At 46.7% G+C, this 15,948-nt stretch overlaps 2 protein-coding genes across 2 annotated transcripts in view; one reads left to right on the forward strand and one right to left on the reverse strand.

The window, feature by feature from the left end:
* grm5b (glutamate receptor, metabotropic 5b) overlaps positions 1-4,022 on the reverse strand; it is a gene marked incomplete at both ends in the record, with an annotated part of 52,858 nt that extends 48,836 nt beyond the window's left edge. Inside the window, 3 exons of the mRNA XM_083696271.1 lie at positions 3,005-3,119; positions 3,231-3,677; positions 3,870-4,022. Coding sequence (XP_083552397.1) covers positions 3,005-3,119; positions 3,231-3,677; positions 3,870-4,022 — 715 coding nt within the window. The remainder of the gene's footprint in view (positions 1-3,004; positions 3,120-3,230; positions 3,678-3,869) is intronic.
* A 7,780-nt stretch (positions 4,023-11,802) lies between these two features.
* tyr (tyrosinase) lies at positions 11,803-15,301 on the forward strand (the record flags this gene model as incomplete). Its single annotated transcript, XM_083694649.1, has 5 exons — positions 11,803-12,627; positions 13,240-13,456; positions 13,628-13,775; positions 14,577-14,758; positions 15,057-15,301. 5 exons carry the CDS (start codon positions 11,803-11,805, stop codon positions 15,299-15,301), a joined length of 1,617 nt encoding a protein of 538 aa, XP_083550775.1.
* Between the last annotated feature and the right edge of the window lie 647 nt (positions 15,302-15,948).

Here is a 15,948-nt window from a genome sequence, read left to right on the forward strand (position 1 = left end):
CTGGAATTTCCTTCTCCAATATGTTTGGGACGTTTCTGCCACTGGCTGTGGGCATGTAACCTGCGACTTGTGTGTGTGTGACTACCTACTGTACTGCCTAGGAGCCACAAGCATTTCTCAGTGTTGGAAGCCGACCTAAGCAATGGAAGCCTTCATGTGCAAATATGTTTCTAACATGTATTCTGATGATTTTTCCGAGTAAACGTCCTGTTTGTCATTGCATCCTTGTCTGAGTTTTGTTTGGGGAATGAGGGGATTTGTTTGAAACTTTGTATTTAGCGAATGTGAGTGTCTCCGCTGGCTGGCTCATTTCCGTGTTCATGTCTCAGTGAATATTTCCAAAGTAAATAACGACTGCACTTTCAACCACACAGGTCCCTTGCTAGTTTCAAGGTCATGTAACTAAGACATTTGCTATAATGTGGATAATAATGTGAAAATTATTGAAGCTATGGTAGGCTATGAACCATGAACCATTCATGAAATAACTGGAAGGAACCATTTGTGAGGAGGAATAGTGACAGGCACTTGCTCTGCATTCTGACTGACATGCGTAGTCCAATGGTGTTCTAAACCACCCGCTCCATCATTTTAAGCATAAATCACACTCCTGGTTGTCCAGTCATGAGTATCATCTGATTATGAGTATCAAGTCCTAATAAATGGATACAGATACAAATATAATTAGATCGGAAGCCCCTAATGCATACTACACACAACCATATCTGTGTAACTGGTAATCCACTGTTTAAGGCTGGGACATGGCAAGGTTGTATATACACTCCTCCTCTCCTCTCCCCTGATCCCTCTCTTCTCCCCCTGATCCCTCCGTTCCATATACTCCTTCTCTCCTCTCCCCTGATCCCTCTCTTCTCCCCCTGACCCCTCCCTTCCATACACTCCTTATCTCCTCTCCCCCTGACCCCTATCTCTTCATAACCATGCTGTGTCTCTAGTTGACCTACCCACACTGAGACATAAGTAATTCCCTGGATAGCTATAGAGGGTAATCACATCGTACACATACACACACACACTAGAGTTGGCCAGTATAATGGTAATACGGTATCCTGCGGGATTTGAAAATGCCCATGGTGTGCTTTTAAATACCGTCATAACATTTCTGTTCCGTTATCTATCAAACTGCAAAATTAAGCGCTGTTTGTCAATTCACAATGAGTAACAGTGCCGCTGCTAGAGTGGTCCGAGAAAGAATTACAATATTTCACCTTCAAGAGTGCAACTTTTGGGGTGTTGCACGTGACCTCTTCCACCTACGGTTAGAGAAGGAGAGAAAAAAAGATGACTAGTGTCCCTAAAAAAAGTTCCACTGCTGCTATATGGCAGCATTTGGGTTCCAACCCGGCGATAAAGGAGAGCCTGCAGATTTACATGAAAAAGATGACGGCCAGAGATGGGAACACTAATGGGAACTAATCTGCACCTTAAACTGAAACACCCATTAACAACTACACGGATGGGATATCTGTATAGATTGGAAATTAGATGAGAATAAACTCTCCGCCATAACGACTGTCAATGCTGCTAACAATGCTGGGCCCTGAATTGGCCATGGCTCAACTGTTTTGGCAACAACCTCAATCTGCCATTGACAAATGCAGTGCAGGACCAGAGGCAACACACAGAGCGGACCCTCGGAGTCTGCCGTGCCGTTACGGCCGCCTTCTCTCACAGTTGGCCCCGAAAGAGAGAACTCAAAAAGAAGCCAGTGGAATTAGGACTCCCAAAGCATAGTCATAACTAAATCAATATTTTATAGACAAATGATAGCCTATAGGCTACATGACATAGGACATGAGACAAGTTATATTATTACGAATACAGCGTGTGATGCTTCTTGTTATGCTATATTTTCTTTTTGCTATTTCTCGCGGTAGTACCGCATACCCCGGTAAAATGTGAGGGTATAAAGGTTGAAATTGATACCGCCCAACACACAAACACACAAACACACACACACACACACACACACATACACACACATACATGCATGCACATACCATATACACATATTTAGACTGAAAAACCCTGTACTGCACACATATATTTAAATCAATAACCACCTTTCCACACATCCCATGCTATTGATTTCACATCGACATGTAACTTTATCATCTGATAGTTTAGGGACCTGCTAGAGTGAGGGGGAGAGAGAGAGAGAGAGAGAGAGAGAGAGAGAGAGAGAAAGAGAAAGAGAAAGAGACAGTTTTCAGAGCTGAGAAGGGGGCTAAGATAACCCTCATTACTGGAACCTGAGAGAGATCCTCTCTGAGATCCTCTGAGCCCCTGGTTCAGTTCCCATGCTCATCACTGTAACTGGTACACACATGCACATTGTATGTGCGTGTGTGTGCATGTGTCTGTCTGTCTGTCTGTCTGTCTGTCTGTCTGTCTGTCTGTCTGTCTATGTTTCCTCCCTCCCCTCTCTCTCTCTTGCTCTTTGAGCTGTGTATGAGACACACACACACACACACACACACATGCACGCACGCACATTCACATTCACATTCACATTCACATTCATATTCATATTCACATACACACACACACACACACAGCAATGCCCTTGGCGATGCCCTTGGCGATGCTGGAGGGGATGATCTGAGTCCTCTCCAGGGCCAGACCCTGTGTGTGTCTGATTATCGATTCAGCTAAATACCTGTTCCCCTAACCTGAGATGAATGAAAGACAATTATTACTACCCCACTCAAAGAGAAAGGGAGTGGGGGGAGAAAGAGGTAAGAGAAGACAGAGCAATGGAACAAATGATAACTTGATTAACTACGTTGTCTCTCTCTCTCTCTCTCTCTCTCTCTCTCTCTCTCTCACTCTTTCTTTCACCAGAGAGAGAGAGAGAGACAGAGAGAGAGACAGAGAGAGAGAGAGAGACAGAGAGAGAGAGAGAGACAGATAGAGAGACAGAGAGAGAGACAGAGAGAGGGGGGAGGTTAACAGAGCGAGTGGAAAGAGTGAGTATTCTTACCCTCTGTGTGTATGGCTGACACATAGCTCCAGTTGTACCTCTTGACGATGTCAACCATTGCTCTGGCCTGCTGGGCATCTGAGGGCACCACCCTCATAAAGTACTTATACAAACTCTATAAGAGAGAACCATCACCTCATAAAGTACTTATACAAACTATAGGAGAGAGCACTGCCTTCTCAAACGTATACAAACTCTTTAGGAGAGAATCACCACCTTCACCTACCTTATCACTGAGGTCCATGCTGGTAGCTGAGTAGGCGATCTGGGGTATATTGAACAGCTGGAGGAGGTTTTGGACCTGTATGGCAACAGAGCTGGAGCCTGGTCCTATCAACCCTACGATGGGCTTCTTCCCCCGCATGGGCGTGGCTGCAGGATCCGCGCACCTCATCCCCCCTCCCCCTCCTCCCCCACCACCACCGCCTCCCCCCCATACACCCCCTCCCCCCCCTTCTGCCTCGTCAGAGGAGACCAGGGAGTCGCGTATGAACTCGATGCTCTGCTCCAGCGCCACGGCAGAGTGCCAGCAGGAGTCTCGTATCTCACAACCCAGGGTGATGCTGGGAAGGATATGAGGGTCTGCATTGATACGGTCCAGAGTATACATCATCGCCTCCACTCTCTGGATCCCATACTGCTCACGCACCGAGCCACACTTACGCTCATGGACCTGGGAGAAAGTAACACATACCCCGTCACACACATGAATACTGTACACACACACATGTAGGCCAACCATACACCATCACACACATATAAATATACATACACACATTAACTGACACACCACACACAAACTGTTCTACAGTCAGCCAAACTCTCTCTATGAATACATGACTCAAGTTCCCAGAGTGCTGTGTACCTTGTCAGCAGGCGGCTGGTGGTGGACAGAGAACAGTGCTCCTATGATGATGTCACCAGGGATGTGCGCCACGACTCGCCGCTCATTAGACTGGGCGGAACCAGTCCAACCAGGCCATGCCCACAGGGGCAGGGCTAGGAAGAACCAGAGCATCATATTGGTCAGTTAATTATGAAAGTAAGGAGACGTTGAAATGTTCAATGTGTTTGTCAAAGACTATTATACTTCATAGAAATAGAGCCCCTCTCCATTTTGGGAAGTTTTGGTGAAACAAAAAAAACAGAAGAAGGAGAATATACTCCTTCTCTTCGTCCTTCTCTTCTACGTCCACCTGTAGAGATCAGGAAGGGATCGTCACCATGGTAACAGTGATGGGAGCAGCAGTGTATCCTGGGAAGTTTGTGAGAATCAGTTTGATCCAATCTGAACTCTGTTTAATCTCATTGGCTGGAGGGAGAGGTGGTCTCCTTGGTAAAAGGTGATGGACAGATGAGGAGGTGGGTCATAACCTGTGGGCAGAGAGAAGGTGGTGGGGGGGGGGGATTTAGGGTTTGAACACAACATTAGGGGGATCTCAAAACTCAGTACTCAGTGTAGAGCTGTCTGACAGCTGTGCATTTGCTTCAGAGGCACTTCATGCATGGTCTGAGCGTTTAAGGCAAATGTTTAACCTCAATACGAGCAAATATGGGATTTAACCACAGGTAGAGAACATTTCAATACGCCTAAAAAGCAGGAGCGCCGCAGTTTAGTCAGGGATGGCTCCAACTATAACCTTTGACATGCAAATAGATGTGATCAAGGTCGTAGGGATGTTGGCAGAGTAAAGGGCTGTCCGCGCCCGTCCGATGTCCCCCAGCGAGCGAGGAAACGAGAGGGTCAAGAAACGTAATTAATATGACAGTGTCGTTACACTGCCGTTACCGAGAGTGCTGCTCGCGCGGGGTCCGTTCCCCTGCATTTCTCCCGATAGAGCCATTCATCCTGCCGTCCGCGATACCGATACATCATCGTATAGACTCCTATAACGTCTGTGTGTGTGTGTGTGTGTGTGTGTGTGTGTGTGTGTGTGTGTGTGTGTGTGTGTGTGTGTGTGTGTGTGCGCGCGCGTGCGTGCGTGTGCGTGTGCGTGTGTGTGTGTGTGTCTCTCTCTCTCCCTCTCTCTCTCTCTCTCTCTCTGTCTCTCTCTCTCTCCTCTCTTTTATCAGGGACCAAAATCAATTCTCCCTTTATCACATAACACATCTATCATGTGCAATTAGGCATGCGCATCTCTGTACACGCCGCGTAACTGTACACAGCGCGCACAGCTCGCAGTCATTTCATGTAGACTGTCTGGTTTCATTCTGATGATTGCCTATTGTTTTGATGTTTTTCTTGGCTAAGAGATGAAGTCCTGATCATATTGTGGGATGGCAAATATGATTCTGAACTAAACAGTCTTACACACACAAGTCGGTAAACGTCGCCTAGACTCGAACTGGTAGAGGACGATGCGTTTTTCTCAGAATCGGTAAATAGGCAGCACCGTGTGGGCTACATAAGAGCAACAACAATTAAACCAGGCCATCAACAAAAATCAACATTTATGTTCCCATTGGTGGTATAGCCTCCCATATGATCTAATTATCCAGCAATTAGCGGAGAGAGGAAAGATTCATACGTGCTTAATAGCCTACATGTGTGCCCTGTGCACCAACTCTAACATAATGAACAGTGTTCACCGAGTGTCAAATATCGGGTATGGATGGAGTTGCATAGACTATATCAGTAGATGCACGCGCTCGCCCTGCGGAGCTGTCAGAGGTGCTGAAATGAAAACATAACAACAGGCGTCGCGCGCCGTTTACCCTGACTACCACTGCGGAAGAAGGGAAAGTTGCATGACTTCAGTCTCTCCTGATACCATTGAGATAACAAAAAATAAGCTCCCCATTCAGACAGCCACACAGCTAGGCTAGACGAGAAGACTGTCTGCTGCACCGCTGTCGTTTCAGTGAACAGCAGTCTGCCTGCATGGGGAGAGATACTATACCAAGACGGTTTTCGACAGAGTGCACGCTGTATGAGCGATTAACAGGCGATTCGTGCAAACACATGACAGAGACACACTCTGAAATAAGCATTCTCACTGCATGGACTCAACGAAAGGCATCTCTTTCCATTCAATACGAAGTAAATCTCGCTTGCATTTCAATCCCTGTCTCACTGTTTATATGTCAACGTGGGGCTGTCAGCCTATTCTCAGGCTGGCAGCCCCACGTTGTACCCGACCCAAAATCTACCGTATATATCTAACCGTATGTTATCACTAATTCAGAGGGGTAAAGATGTAGCGATAACCACAAGCTCGAGCTTGTCTCGTTTGCATGTCACGCACAAACTCTACCGTTGCCTGCGTGCCGCCCATGCATCTCCGCGCACCAAATTCCTCATCTCCCTCTTTTCTCCTCCTCTTCGCCTCTCAGCTCGTCAATCTCGTGCAAGGGTGGTATTTGGCCGTTGTCTTTACCTCATATGTGGTAGTAGCCTATGTCAGAACTCCATTCAAGAGAAACTGCTGTTGTGTTGTGGTCTTGGGGTTATTTCCTGCGATGCGTGTTGCTTCTAGACCGCAAGGTGACTGCCTTGTGTCCTTCGCATTCGAAGCCCTGCTCAGCGCGCGCCCTCTCCTCCGATAAGAATACGTTTTAGCGGCTTAGCTTCTCTGTTCTAGGTTCCAGCCCGCCCGATGAGGATGTTTGTGAATGAAGACAGCATCGATCAATTACCGTTACACTGTGGTTGCAACAGTCTCCAACGGAATACGTTCTGGGGATAGCTTGAGACTGTGTTGTGTAGATCATATACTAACACCGATCAAACCACGTGAGCAACCACCTCAACACCACTCGCCGCCCAGATAATCATTCCCAAATGGCCATTACTGGGACTCACTTGTCAATCGGTGTGTGTGTGTGTGTGTGTGTGTGTGTGTGTGTGTGTGTGTGTGTGTGTGTGTGTGTCTTTCAAGCTGAGCGTCATAGGCATGGGAATAATCAGTTGCACACAACTGGGGTTTTAGATATAGCATTGTTATCAAACACATTTGGTGCTAGCGACTTAAAACCTCACCAATAGCTGCAAACAAAGATGACAGTTTATGACAGTTTGTATTCGAAATTCATAGAATCCAAATATGGATGCCACGGTCCATAGGGAAATTTTGCTTTAAAAAAAGATAATTCCAGGATGACACAAATAGCGCATAAAGCGGATCAGATAAAACGGTTGGACTACGATCAGTTAATGTCTCCGCGTTGGAGCTCAAGAGAACAGTAGTTTCACTCTCCGTGAAAACACACTTCACAGGTTCACCATTCGGTATGAGAAATGAGTGTTAGCCTAAACTATAGCCTAACGAATCAAGGCCTAATGTGAAATGCAGCTTGGTTTATTTCAATCCGTTATAGTTTGCATGCCATCAGGAGGTTGCCTCTACAAAATAAGGGAAATCCCCCCAAAAGCAGAGGGGGGGTGCCTACCTTAGGTGATACTGTAGGCCTACTTGTATTTTGAAAATCCACTTTTTACGCGTCGACCGGAGCATGCTTGAGATTAATCCACTTTTTCACCCAATCAACATGCAATCTCTCTCTGCTGACCTGCACTCTGGTCGCTTTCTACATTGAAATACACTTCTATGGCTCTATGTCTCTCGCCTCCGCGCCGCCGCACACCAAAGGGGGGGCTCCACGCGTTTCATAGGTCAGACACCGATTTGACCCCCTAGCTCACTCTTTCTCTTGCTCTCTCTCTCCAGGTTTTTCTCTATCTCTCGCTATCTCTTGTCTTTACTACAGTTTAATGGTGAGTGGACGGACGGATGGATGGATACACTGTGTGTGTGTGTGTGTGTGTGTGTGTGTGTGTGTGTGTGTGTGTGTGTGTGTGTGTGTGTGTGTGTGCGTGCGCGCGCGTGCGTGTGTGTGTGTTTGTGTGTGTTTGTGTACGAGAGAGAGTAGCAGTGCAGACTAGGCTTGGCCATGAACAAGGCTTGGATTAATTTCCCAGCCAAATGCGAGTGGGATTAGAAGCCCATTAAAAGCGCACATGTCCACACACACACACACACACACACACACACACACACACACACACACACACACACACACACACATACACACACACACACACATACACACACACACAAACAAACACACACACACACACACACACACACACACACACACACACACACAGAGAGAGAGCAGTCTGGACTTTAACTGTTGCAGTGATAGCCTTGCTATTACAGAACTCCAATGTCTCTCTCTCTCTCTCTCTCTCTCTCTCTCTCTCTCTCTCTCTCTCTCTCTCTCTCTCTCTCATTTCTCTCTCTCTCATACACTCAGACATTCTCTCATTCTATTTTCACACGAACATACATAGACTACACACTAAAATGCCGCACACACACACACACACACACCATTGTCTCCACTTCATTTCATATCACGTGAACCCTGAATGGAGTAGCTCAGCACTGATGGAATCAGAAAATTACCATGGTAACCACTCACAGATGTTGCCAAGTAGAAGCATGACAACCTGCCAATGGTTCAACTAAGCTGTAACTGCCATCAGAAATGCCAGTCACACTCTCTCTCTAACACACCCACACACAGCCACACACCCACCCACCCACCCCCACCCCCACATACACACACACACACACACACACACACACACACACACACACATACACACACACACACACACACACACACACACACACACACAGGAGAGGAGATGATTATATGATAGGATGAGGAGAGGAGAGGAGAGGAGAGGAGAGGAGAGGAGAGGAGAGGAGAGGAGAGGAGAGGAGAGGAGAGGAGAGATGATGTGATGCGATGAGGAGAGTAGAGGCGGAGAGGGGAAGAGGGAAAGAGGGAAAGAGAGGAGAGGAGAGGAGAGGAGAGGAGAGGAGAGGAGAGGAGAGGAGAGGAGAGGAGAGGAGAGGAGAGGAGAGGAGAGGAGGGTTGGGATAGGTAAGAGGAAAGTCTGCTGGGACAATTATCTATATTTGTTGATCCATGGAGTTTGATTGATCTAAATTGGATCAATTATTGGATTGATTTGGATTGAATTGGCCTGAATGGGTAATGTGAGTGACAGAGAAGGGCATGTCATCATTAGAAGGAATGTGACGTCATTAAACCATCATCCTGTCTGCTCAATTAGTGACACTCACAATACAACATCAGAGAGATACCGTGATAGACACAAACAACAAACGCACACACATGTTCACACACAGACACAACCATTCTCTCACAAATATCAACACACACATTTTTATTTCACTCTCAGACTACTCTCCCCCACAACACTCTCCCCGACACACAAACATAATAGAGAGTGTTACAGAAGGTAAATCTATTATTCAATGACATTTCAAAATAACACCCTCTGTTGCCATAGATACGCTGTCGATCAAGTGTCATTATTCTGAGAGTTATATATATGTCTTTGTCTAAATAGGACAAATACACACAACGAAACCAAAGCATCACCACCACCACTACCGAAGGATGAAGACATGTTTTCCCCTGTAATGATCCTAGATCTGTGCCTTAGAGGACCTTCTATGAAACACATCTTCTATGAAACACTCATCAGCCAAACCAGCCTAAAAACCTCAATTTGACATTAAGGGTAGCCTAATATTTACCCCACACAGACTTGCTGCTGTTCTCCCCACATGTCAGGGTGCATCTTCTCAGTAGTTTGTTTTGCATATCAGCACAGATCAAGGAGAGGATAAGCCACTTTAGACTCATGTCTAGTGTACCTCAGGGGGGTTAATAGCCCAGTTTTAAATCTTTGAATTTCATCATTCAGTCTTCGCTTTCTTTAGGTAGGCTAATAACTGTACAAAATTGGATAAGTGAAAGCAAGGTTACTACTCTACTGGCTTCAGCATTCCAGTCTGGTCAGATCCGTAAATGTATTCAATTAGGGAAGGACGGGTGGAGGAACTCTTAAATATTCGTACAGAGCCTATGGGACACGTTGGCTGGTTACCGGTGGTTAATAATCGAGTCATACCGACCTCTGGTGGTAGATTTTAGATGTATGTTCATTCATCTCATATTCTAGAAAGGTTTTTGCCAATTCATTAGTTTCTGATATTGCTGAATTGGTCAGAGCAATACGCTGTTATACCAATACAATTCAATTATAATGGAAAAAATGTAGAGGCGTTTTCGGTTTGGTCAGCACCTGACGCAAATTAGCAAAGCTTACAATAAGACGCAATGATCCCTAGGTCTACATTTGAGAAAAACACAACATATAACACATAATTTCTATAACTATAATAGAATTTTGTTGATATAAATGTAGGCTATTCTGAGCCCAGCACTGATGGGAATCAGAACTGCGTTTATTCGTAGATATCCAAACTTTCTCAACTTGCAGACGGACAAATATCAATGCAATATCAAGGCAAACATCATTGCTCTGTGTGTGTGTGTGTGTGTGTGTGTGTGTGTGTGTGTGTGTGTGTGTGTGTGTGTTGTTATTGTTGTTGTTGTTTTTTTGTTGTTTTAATATCTCAGTTCGTGGAACTGGGGAACCTCGCGGACACTGTAATCCTGTGATGCTCATTCCTGCGCGCTCGAGTGCTCCCTCCAACGAGATAAGCCTCACCTCGTGTCCTGCTACGGCAGCATGTGACCGGCTTATGATCTCGAGGTCTGCGCGAACCGAGCCCCCGAGGAACCCCATAGTATAATTTTTTTGTCACCGGCACATGATAGACAGACCATTTCCCCCCCCCCTCTCTCTCTCTCTTCTCTCTCTGTCTCGCTCTGTCTCTCTCTCTCTGTGTGTCTCCCACTCTCTTTTCCATGGTCCTCCGATACTATATGATTTGAGCGGACAAGCGCCTTTTTTGGCTCAGGTCCAATGGATGATTTACCACTGTATTCTGTACTACTGCATGAGTTTTATAGTTCCCAAACCATTGAACAATCCATCCTTAATTTCTCAATCAATCATTCAGTCATTAAAAGTCAATAAGGAACTACATTGAGATCATGTCAGTTGTAAAGTAAGAGTTTACTTAAATACTCTAATGCATTTTGTTTGAGGATGCCACTTGAGTAGGTGTAGAAATTCCATCTTCCCCTGTGTTAGTAGTTTTAATTTCCTAAAACAGCAAAAACATTACTGCAGCATTAGTTTCACACTGTGAGATGTTAACTGTAAACCTCACTCTCTCACGCTGAATCATGTGCAAGCATTCCAGGCTGGGCAGTGGGGGAGAGGGTCACACTCTCTCTCTCTCTCTCACACACACACACACACACACACACACACACACACACACACGCCTGGGGTAGGGGGTCAGCTGGTCTCAAGACAGAATGAGTCTGGATTTAGGAATATTATCCAAAGCATGTGACGGTGTGTGTGTGTGTGTGTGTGTGTGTGTGTGTGTGTGTGTGTGTGTGTGTGTGTGTGTGTGTGTGTGTGTGTGTGTGTGTGTGTGTGTGTGTGTGTGACTGTATATGTGAGGGAAGGAGAGAGACAGAAAGTTAGTTAGGCCTACTCCCTCTCTCTCTTTAGGTCTGCCCTCTAAAGAGCTCAGAGTAGGCAGGAGGTAGGAGACTCAGACGGAGCTTGGTAGTGTCTAAGGAGAGTTAGATGGCTATGGGGCAGGAGTAAGGTGATATTGTAAGCATTTACATTAGGATACTGATTTGGCACTAAAGCTGACTGCACTCTGGGTGAGTGAAAGTAGTGTTTCATCTGGCTGTTTAGAAGCCTGTTGACAATAGCCAGCTCCTCGTCTCTCTATTTGGATAGTCTGTCTGGCTGTGTAGAGGCTGTAGTGAATGAGTTTAGTTGGTCAGTAGAGAGCTAAGTCTGATTGTCGTGCTTAGTCATGAGGTGCCTGTCTGTGTTCGTGTTTGTCCTGGTGCTGCGCTCGTGTGTGTGCCAGTTCCCCCGTCCCTGCGCCACCTCAGAGGCCCTGCTGACTAAGCAGTGCTGCCCGGTGTGGGAGGGCGACGGCTCTACCTGTGGTGCCCGGTCTGGGCGGGGGTTCTGCTCAGAGGTGGTGGTCTTAGACGAGCCTCATGGACCTCAGTACCCCCACGTGGGGATAGACGACCGCGAGCGCTGGCCCCTAGCCTTCTTCAACCGCACCTGCCAGTGTGCTGGGAACTATGGAGGCTTCACCTGTGGCGAGTGCCGCTTTGGCTACTTTGGCCCGGCATGCGCAGAGCGGCGGGAGTCAGTGAGGAAGAACATCCTGGCACTGTCAGTGGCAGAGCAGCAGCGGTTCATCTCCTACCTAAACCTGGCCAAGAACACCATCAGTCAGGACTACGTCATCACCACAGGGACTCGTGCTGAGATGGGCGTGAACGCTGAGAACCCGCTGTTCTCTGACATAAACGTGTATGACCTGTTTGTCTGGATGCATTACTATGTGTCCCGGGACACACTGCTGGGCGGACCAGGGAACGTCTGGCCGGACATCGACTTTGCCCATGAGGCAGCAGCATTCCTGCCCTGGCACCGTGTCTATCTGCTGCACTGGGAGCACGAGATCAGGAAGATGACAGGGGACTTTAATTTCACTATTCCCTACTGGGACTGGCGCGACGCCCAGGGCTGTGACGTCTGCACCGATGCATTGATGGGGGGGCGGAGCCCACTGAACCCCAACTTCATCAGCCCTGCCTCCGTCTTCTCCTCATGGAAGGTATGTGTGTAAGGTGTGTGTGTGTGTGTGTGTGTGTGTGTGTGTGTGTGTGTGTGTGTGTGTGTGTGTGTGTGTGTGTGTGTGTGATTCTTTAGCAGGCTAACCCTTTAGAGATGCAGGCCAGTAACTGGAGTGTTGCTGGTTCAAATCCAAAAGCTGACAGGAATCTAAGGGTTGCTGGCATCAATAACTCAGGTGCCAACACTGCTGTTGTGCCCTTGAGCATGGCACTTAACCGCTCCAGCGGCTCTGCACTGTGGCTGACGTTGTGCTGCTTAAAGACTGTCATTGACATGTGTATGTGTGTGTATGTATGCAGTATGTGTCTCTGGTTGGGTATTGTGACAGAAAGATCATAATTTCCATTGGAAAATGGACCAATAAAGATTGTCATGTATGTCCTGTATAGAAACGAATTTAGCACACCTGGTCTGTAGTTAATTGTGTGTGTTCTATTGTCCATACTAAACAGAGGAGGGCAATAGGAGAGATATACTAAAGAGTGTGTGTGTGTGTGTGTGTGTGTGTGTGTGTGTGTGTGTGTGTGTGTGTGTGTGTGTGTGTGTGTGTGCGTGCGTGCGTGCGTGTGTGTGGGGGGGGGGGCATGCGTAGGTGATCTGTACCCAGCCAGAGGAGTATAACAGTAGAGAGACTTTGTGTAATGGGACGGGGGAGGGGCCACTGCTGCGTAACCCAGGCAACCACGATTCTTCCCGCACAAACCGGCTGCCCACCTCTGCCGACGTGGAGTTTGTGGTCGGAATCACAGAATATGAGACAGGACCCATGGACCGCAGCTCCAACATGAGCTTCAGAAACGCTCTGGAGGGTAGGACAATCACAAACACACACACACACACTCACAATGACCCTGTTTGAATCTTTGCATCCTTCCTCACTCCCTGGAGATACCCAGTCATTGACTCTTGGTGACACCCCCTGACATCCTAAACACCAAGCCTTATTGGTGGATGCCTGTCTTTTGTCTGTAACCATGTAGGCTTTGCTAGTCCAGAGACGGGGATGGCAGTGACAGGACAGAGTACAATGCATAACGCCCTCCATGTCTTCATGAATGGATCTATGAGCTCCGTACAGGGCTCAGCTAACGACCCCATATTCCTACTGCACCATGCCTTCATAGACAGGTAACACTCACTCACTCATTCACTCACTCTCTCACTCACTCTCTCTTCTCTCTCTCTCTCTCTCTCTCTCTCTCTCTCTCTCTCTCTCTCTCACACACACACACACACACACACACACACACACACACACACACACACACATACACACACACAAACAGGTATGTTTGTCTGGTCTGCTTCAACACACAAATCCAAAAGCCTATGTTGGTGAACATCAAGTAAAACTAAATTTGCCTGCTAATGTACAGCAAGATAATTAACAGAATCATCTGCAGCTGCAGAACTAAAGGCTAGAATAATTTGTACTACAGTACTACTTCACAAAACACATGATTAGAGAGAGAGAGAGTATGAGAGATTGCCCATAACTCAACAATGTAAATCATCCCTCAGTTCTATCTCTTTACTTGGTCTCTCCATCAGAGAGAAAATCTCATCTGCACTCAGGAGAGGCAAGGAGAGAAAAGAGATCAGCTCATAGATATTAACACGACAATACAAATAAATGCCTTCATCACTCAGCCTGTTTAAAATGCTACCCAGTGATGTCACATTACACCATGGTGCTTATGATGCATAAGGGAAGCAGGATGGGATCCACAAAGGCTTTTCCCGGCCCATGTTTACACATCACTATAACACATACTGTCATAATGACTTTAATTCATACAACCCTTACAAAGTGCTTCAGAAAAAAAAAGCATGGCGATGATAGAATTAAAGTTGCAAGAACTGGTAGTCAAATAATTCACCTCCCCCTTCCTGTCTTCCCCCTTTCTGCTCCTCTCCACCATCTATCAGTATCTTTGAGCAGTGGTTGAGGAGACACCAGCCCCCCCGGACCATCTACCCACGGGCAAACGCTCCGATTGGTCACAATGACGGCTACTACATGGTCCCCTTCCTGCCTCTCTACCGCAACGGAGACTACTTCCTGTCTGACAAGGCCCTGGGATACGAGTATGCTTACCTGCTTGACCCAGGTCAGTTATCATGACACACACACTATTCTGTTACATCAGCTTGACCAAGGATCCACCTGTGAGAGTTGAGGTAGAGCTGAGTGAGAAGTATGGGGAAGTGAAGTGTACGACAGATATAAGGGTGCAGGTGAATGCTCTGACAGCAAGTGAGCTTATGAAGCATGATTGTGGGATGTAATTGTGCTGGACTAGTCTAATCATTGCTGAGGGCAGGGGGCAATAGAAGTATTCATATCTTCATCACTGATAGAAACATCTGACCCATCTCTCCCTTTCTCTCACTGTCTCCCATCCTTAGGCCAGAGGTTTGTGCAGGAGTTTTTAACCCCGTACCTGCAGCAGGCTCAGCAGATCTGGCAGTGGCTCCTGGGGGCCGGGATCCTCGGGGCACTTGTGGCAGGCATCATTGCAACTACCATTGTCATGGTGATCAGGAGACAAAGCAAAAGCAGGAGGAGGAAGAGGGGGTCGGCCTATGGCGAAAGACAGCCCCTCCTACACAGCAGCTCAGAGGAGAGCTCAGCATACCAGACTACCCTGTAAAACACTTACAAACACACACACACACACACACACACACACACACACACACACACACACACCACACTATCCAAAAACATTCCATGCCTCATTACTGCTTGTGATCTGGTGGTCAAATCACAATATATCTCAGGCAACATTCCAGAGCCACCATTTATGAGGAAGACATTCAGCTGGAAAAATATATATTGTTAAATCCAAAAGACATACAGTACTTCAGTTCAAGCTAGGGTCACATCCAGGTTTACAATTCAACAGTTCACCTGTCTGTAAAAGGTTGGTTCGTGTTGGTTCTATAATTTATTGTTCCACTCAGTGCTGTCTCTGCTTCTAAACCTCATAATCTCATCTGCTTACTGATGCTGAATGCCCCCCCCCCTGCCAGTGAGTAACTGGTGCGATGGGAGTGTTACTATGTACTGTATGTATGGTATGACAACTATGGCAAGATACTTGATAATGATACTATGCCAAGGTGAAGGAGAAATTAATGAATTATATCATTGAATGATACCCTTGGTGAGATCATATATGGTGCATTAAACCAGATTTGATTCAAAACTGTGTCATAGCCTCATTGTTTGTTGTGTCTGGGATGTTTGTAGTTGGTCTTCTGCCTCATGGGTAGATGTACCAGGTTGGCTCCAGCA

This window comes from Argentina silus (genome assembly GCF_951799395.1).
Source record: "Argentina silus genome assembly, chromosome: X".
In the NCBI taxonomy this organism is placed as follows: domain Eukaryota; kingdom Metazoa; phylum Chordata; class Actinopteri; order Argentiniformes; family Argentinidae; genus Argentina; species Argentina silus.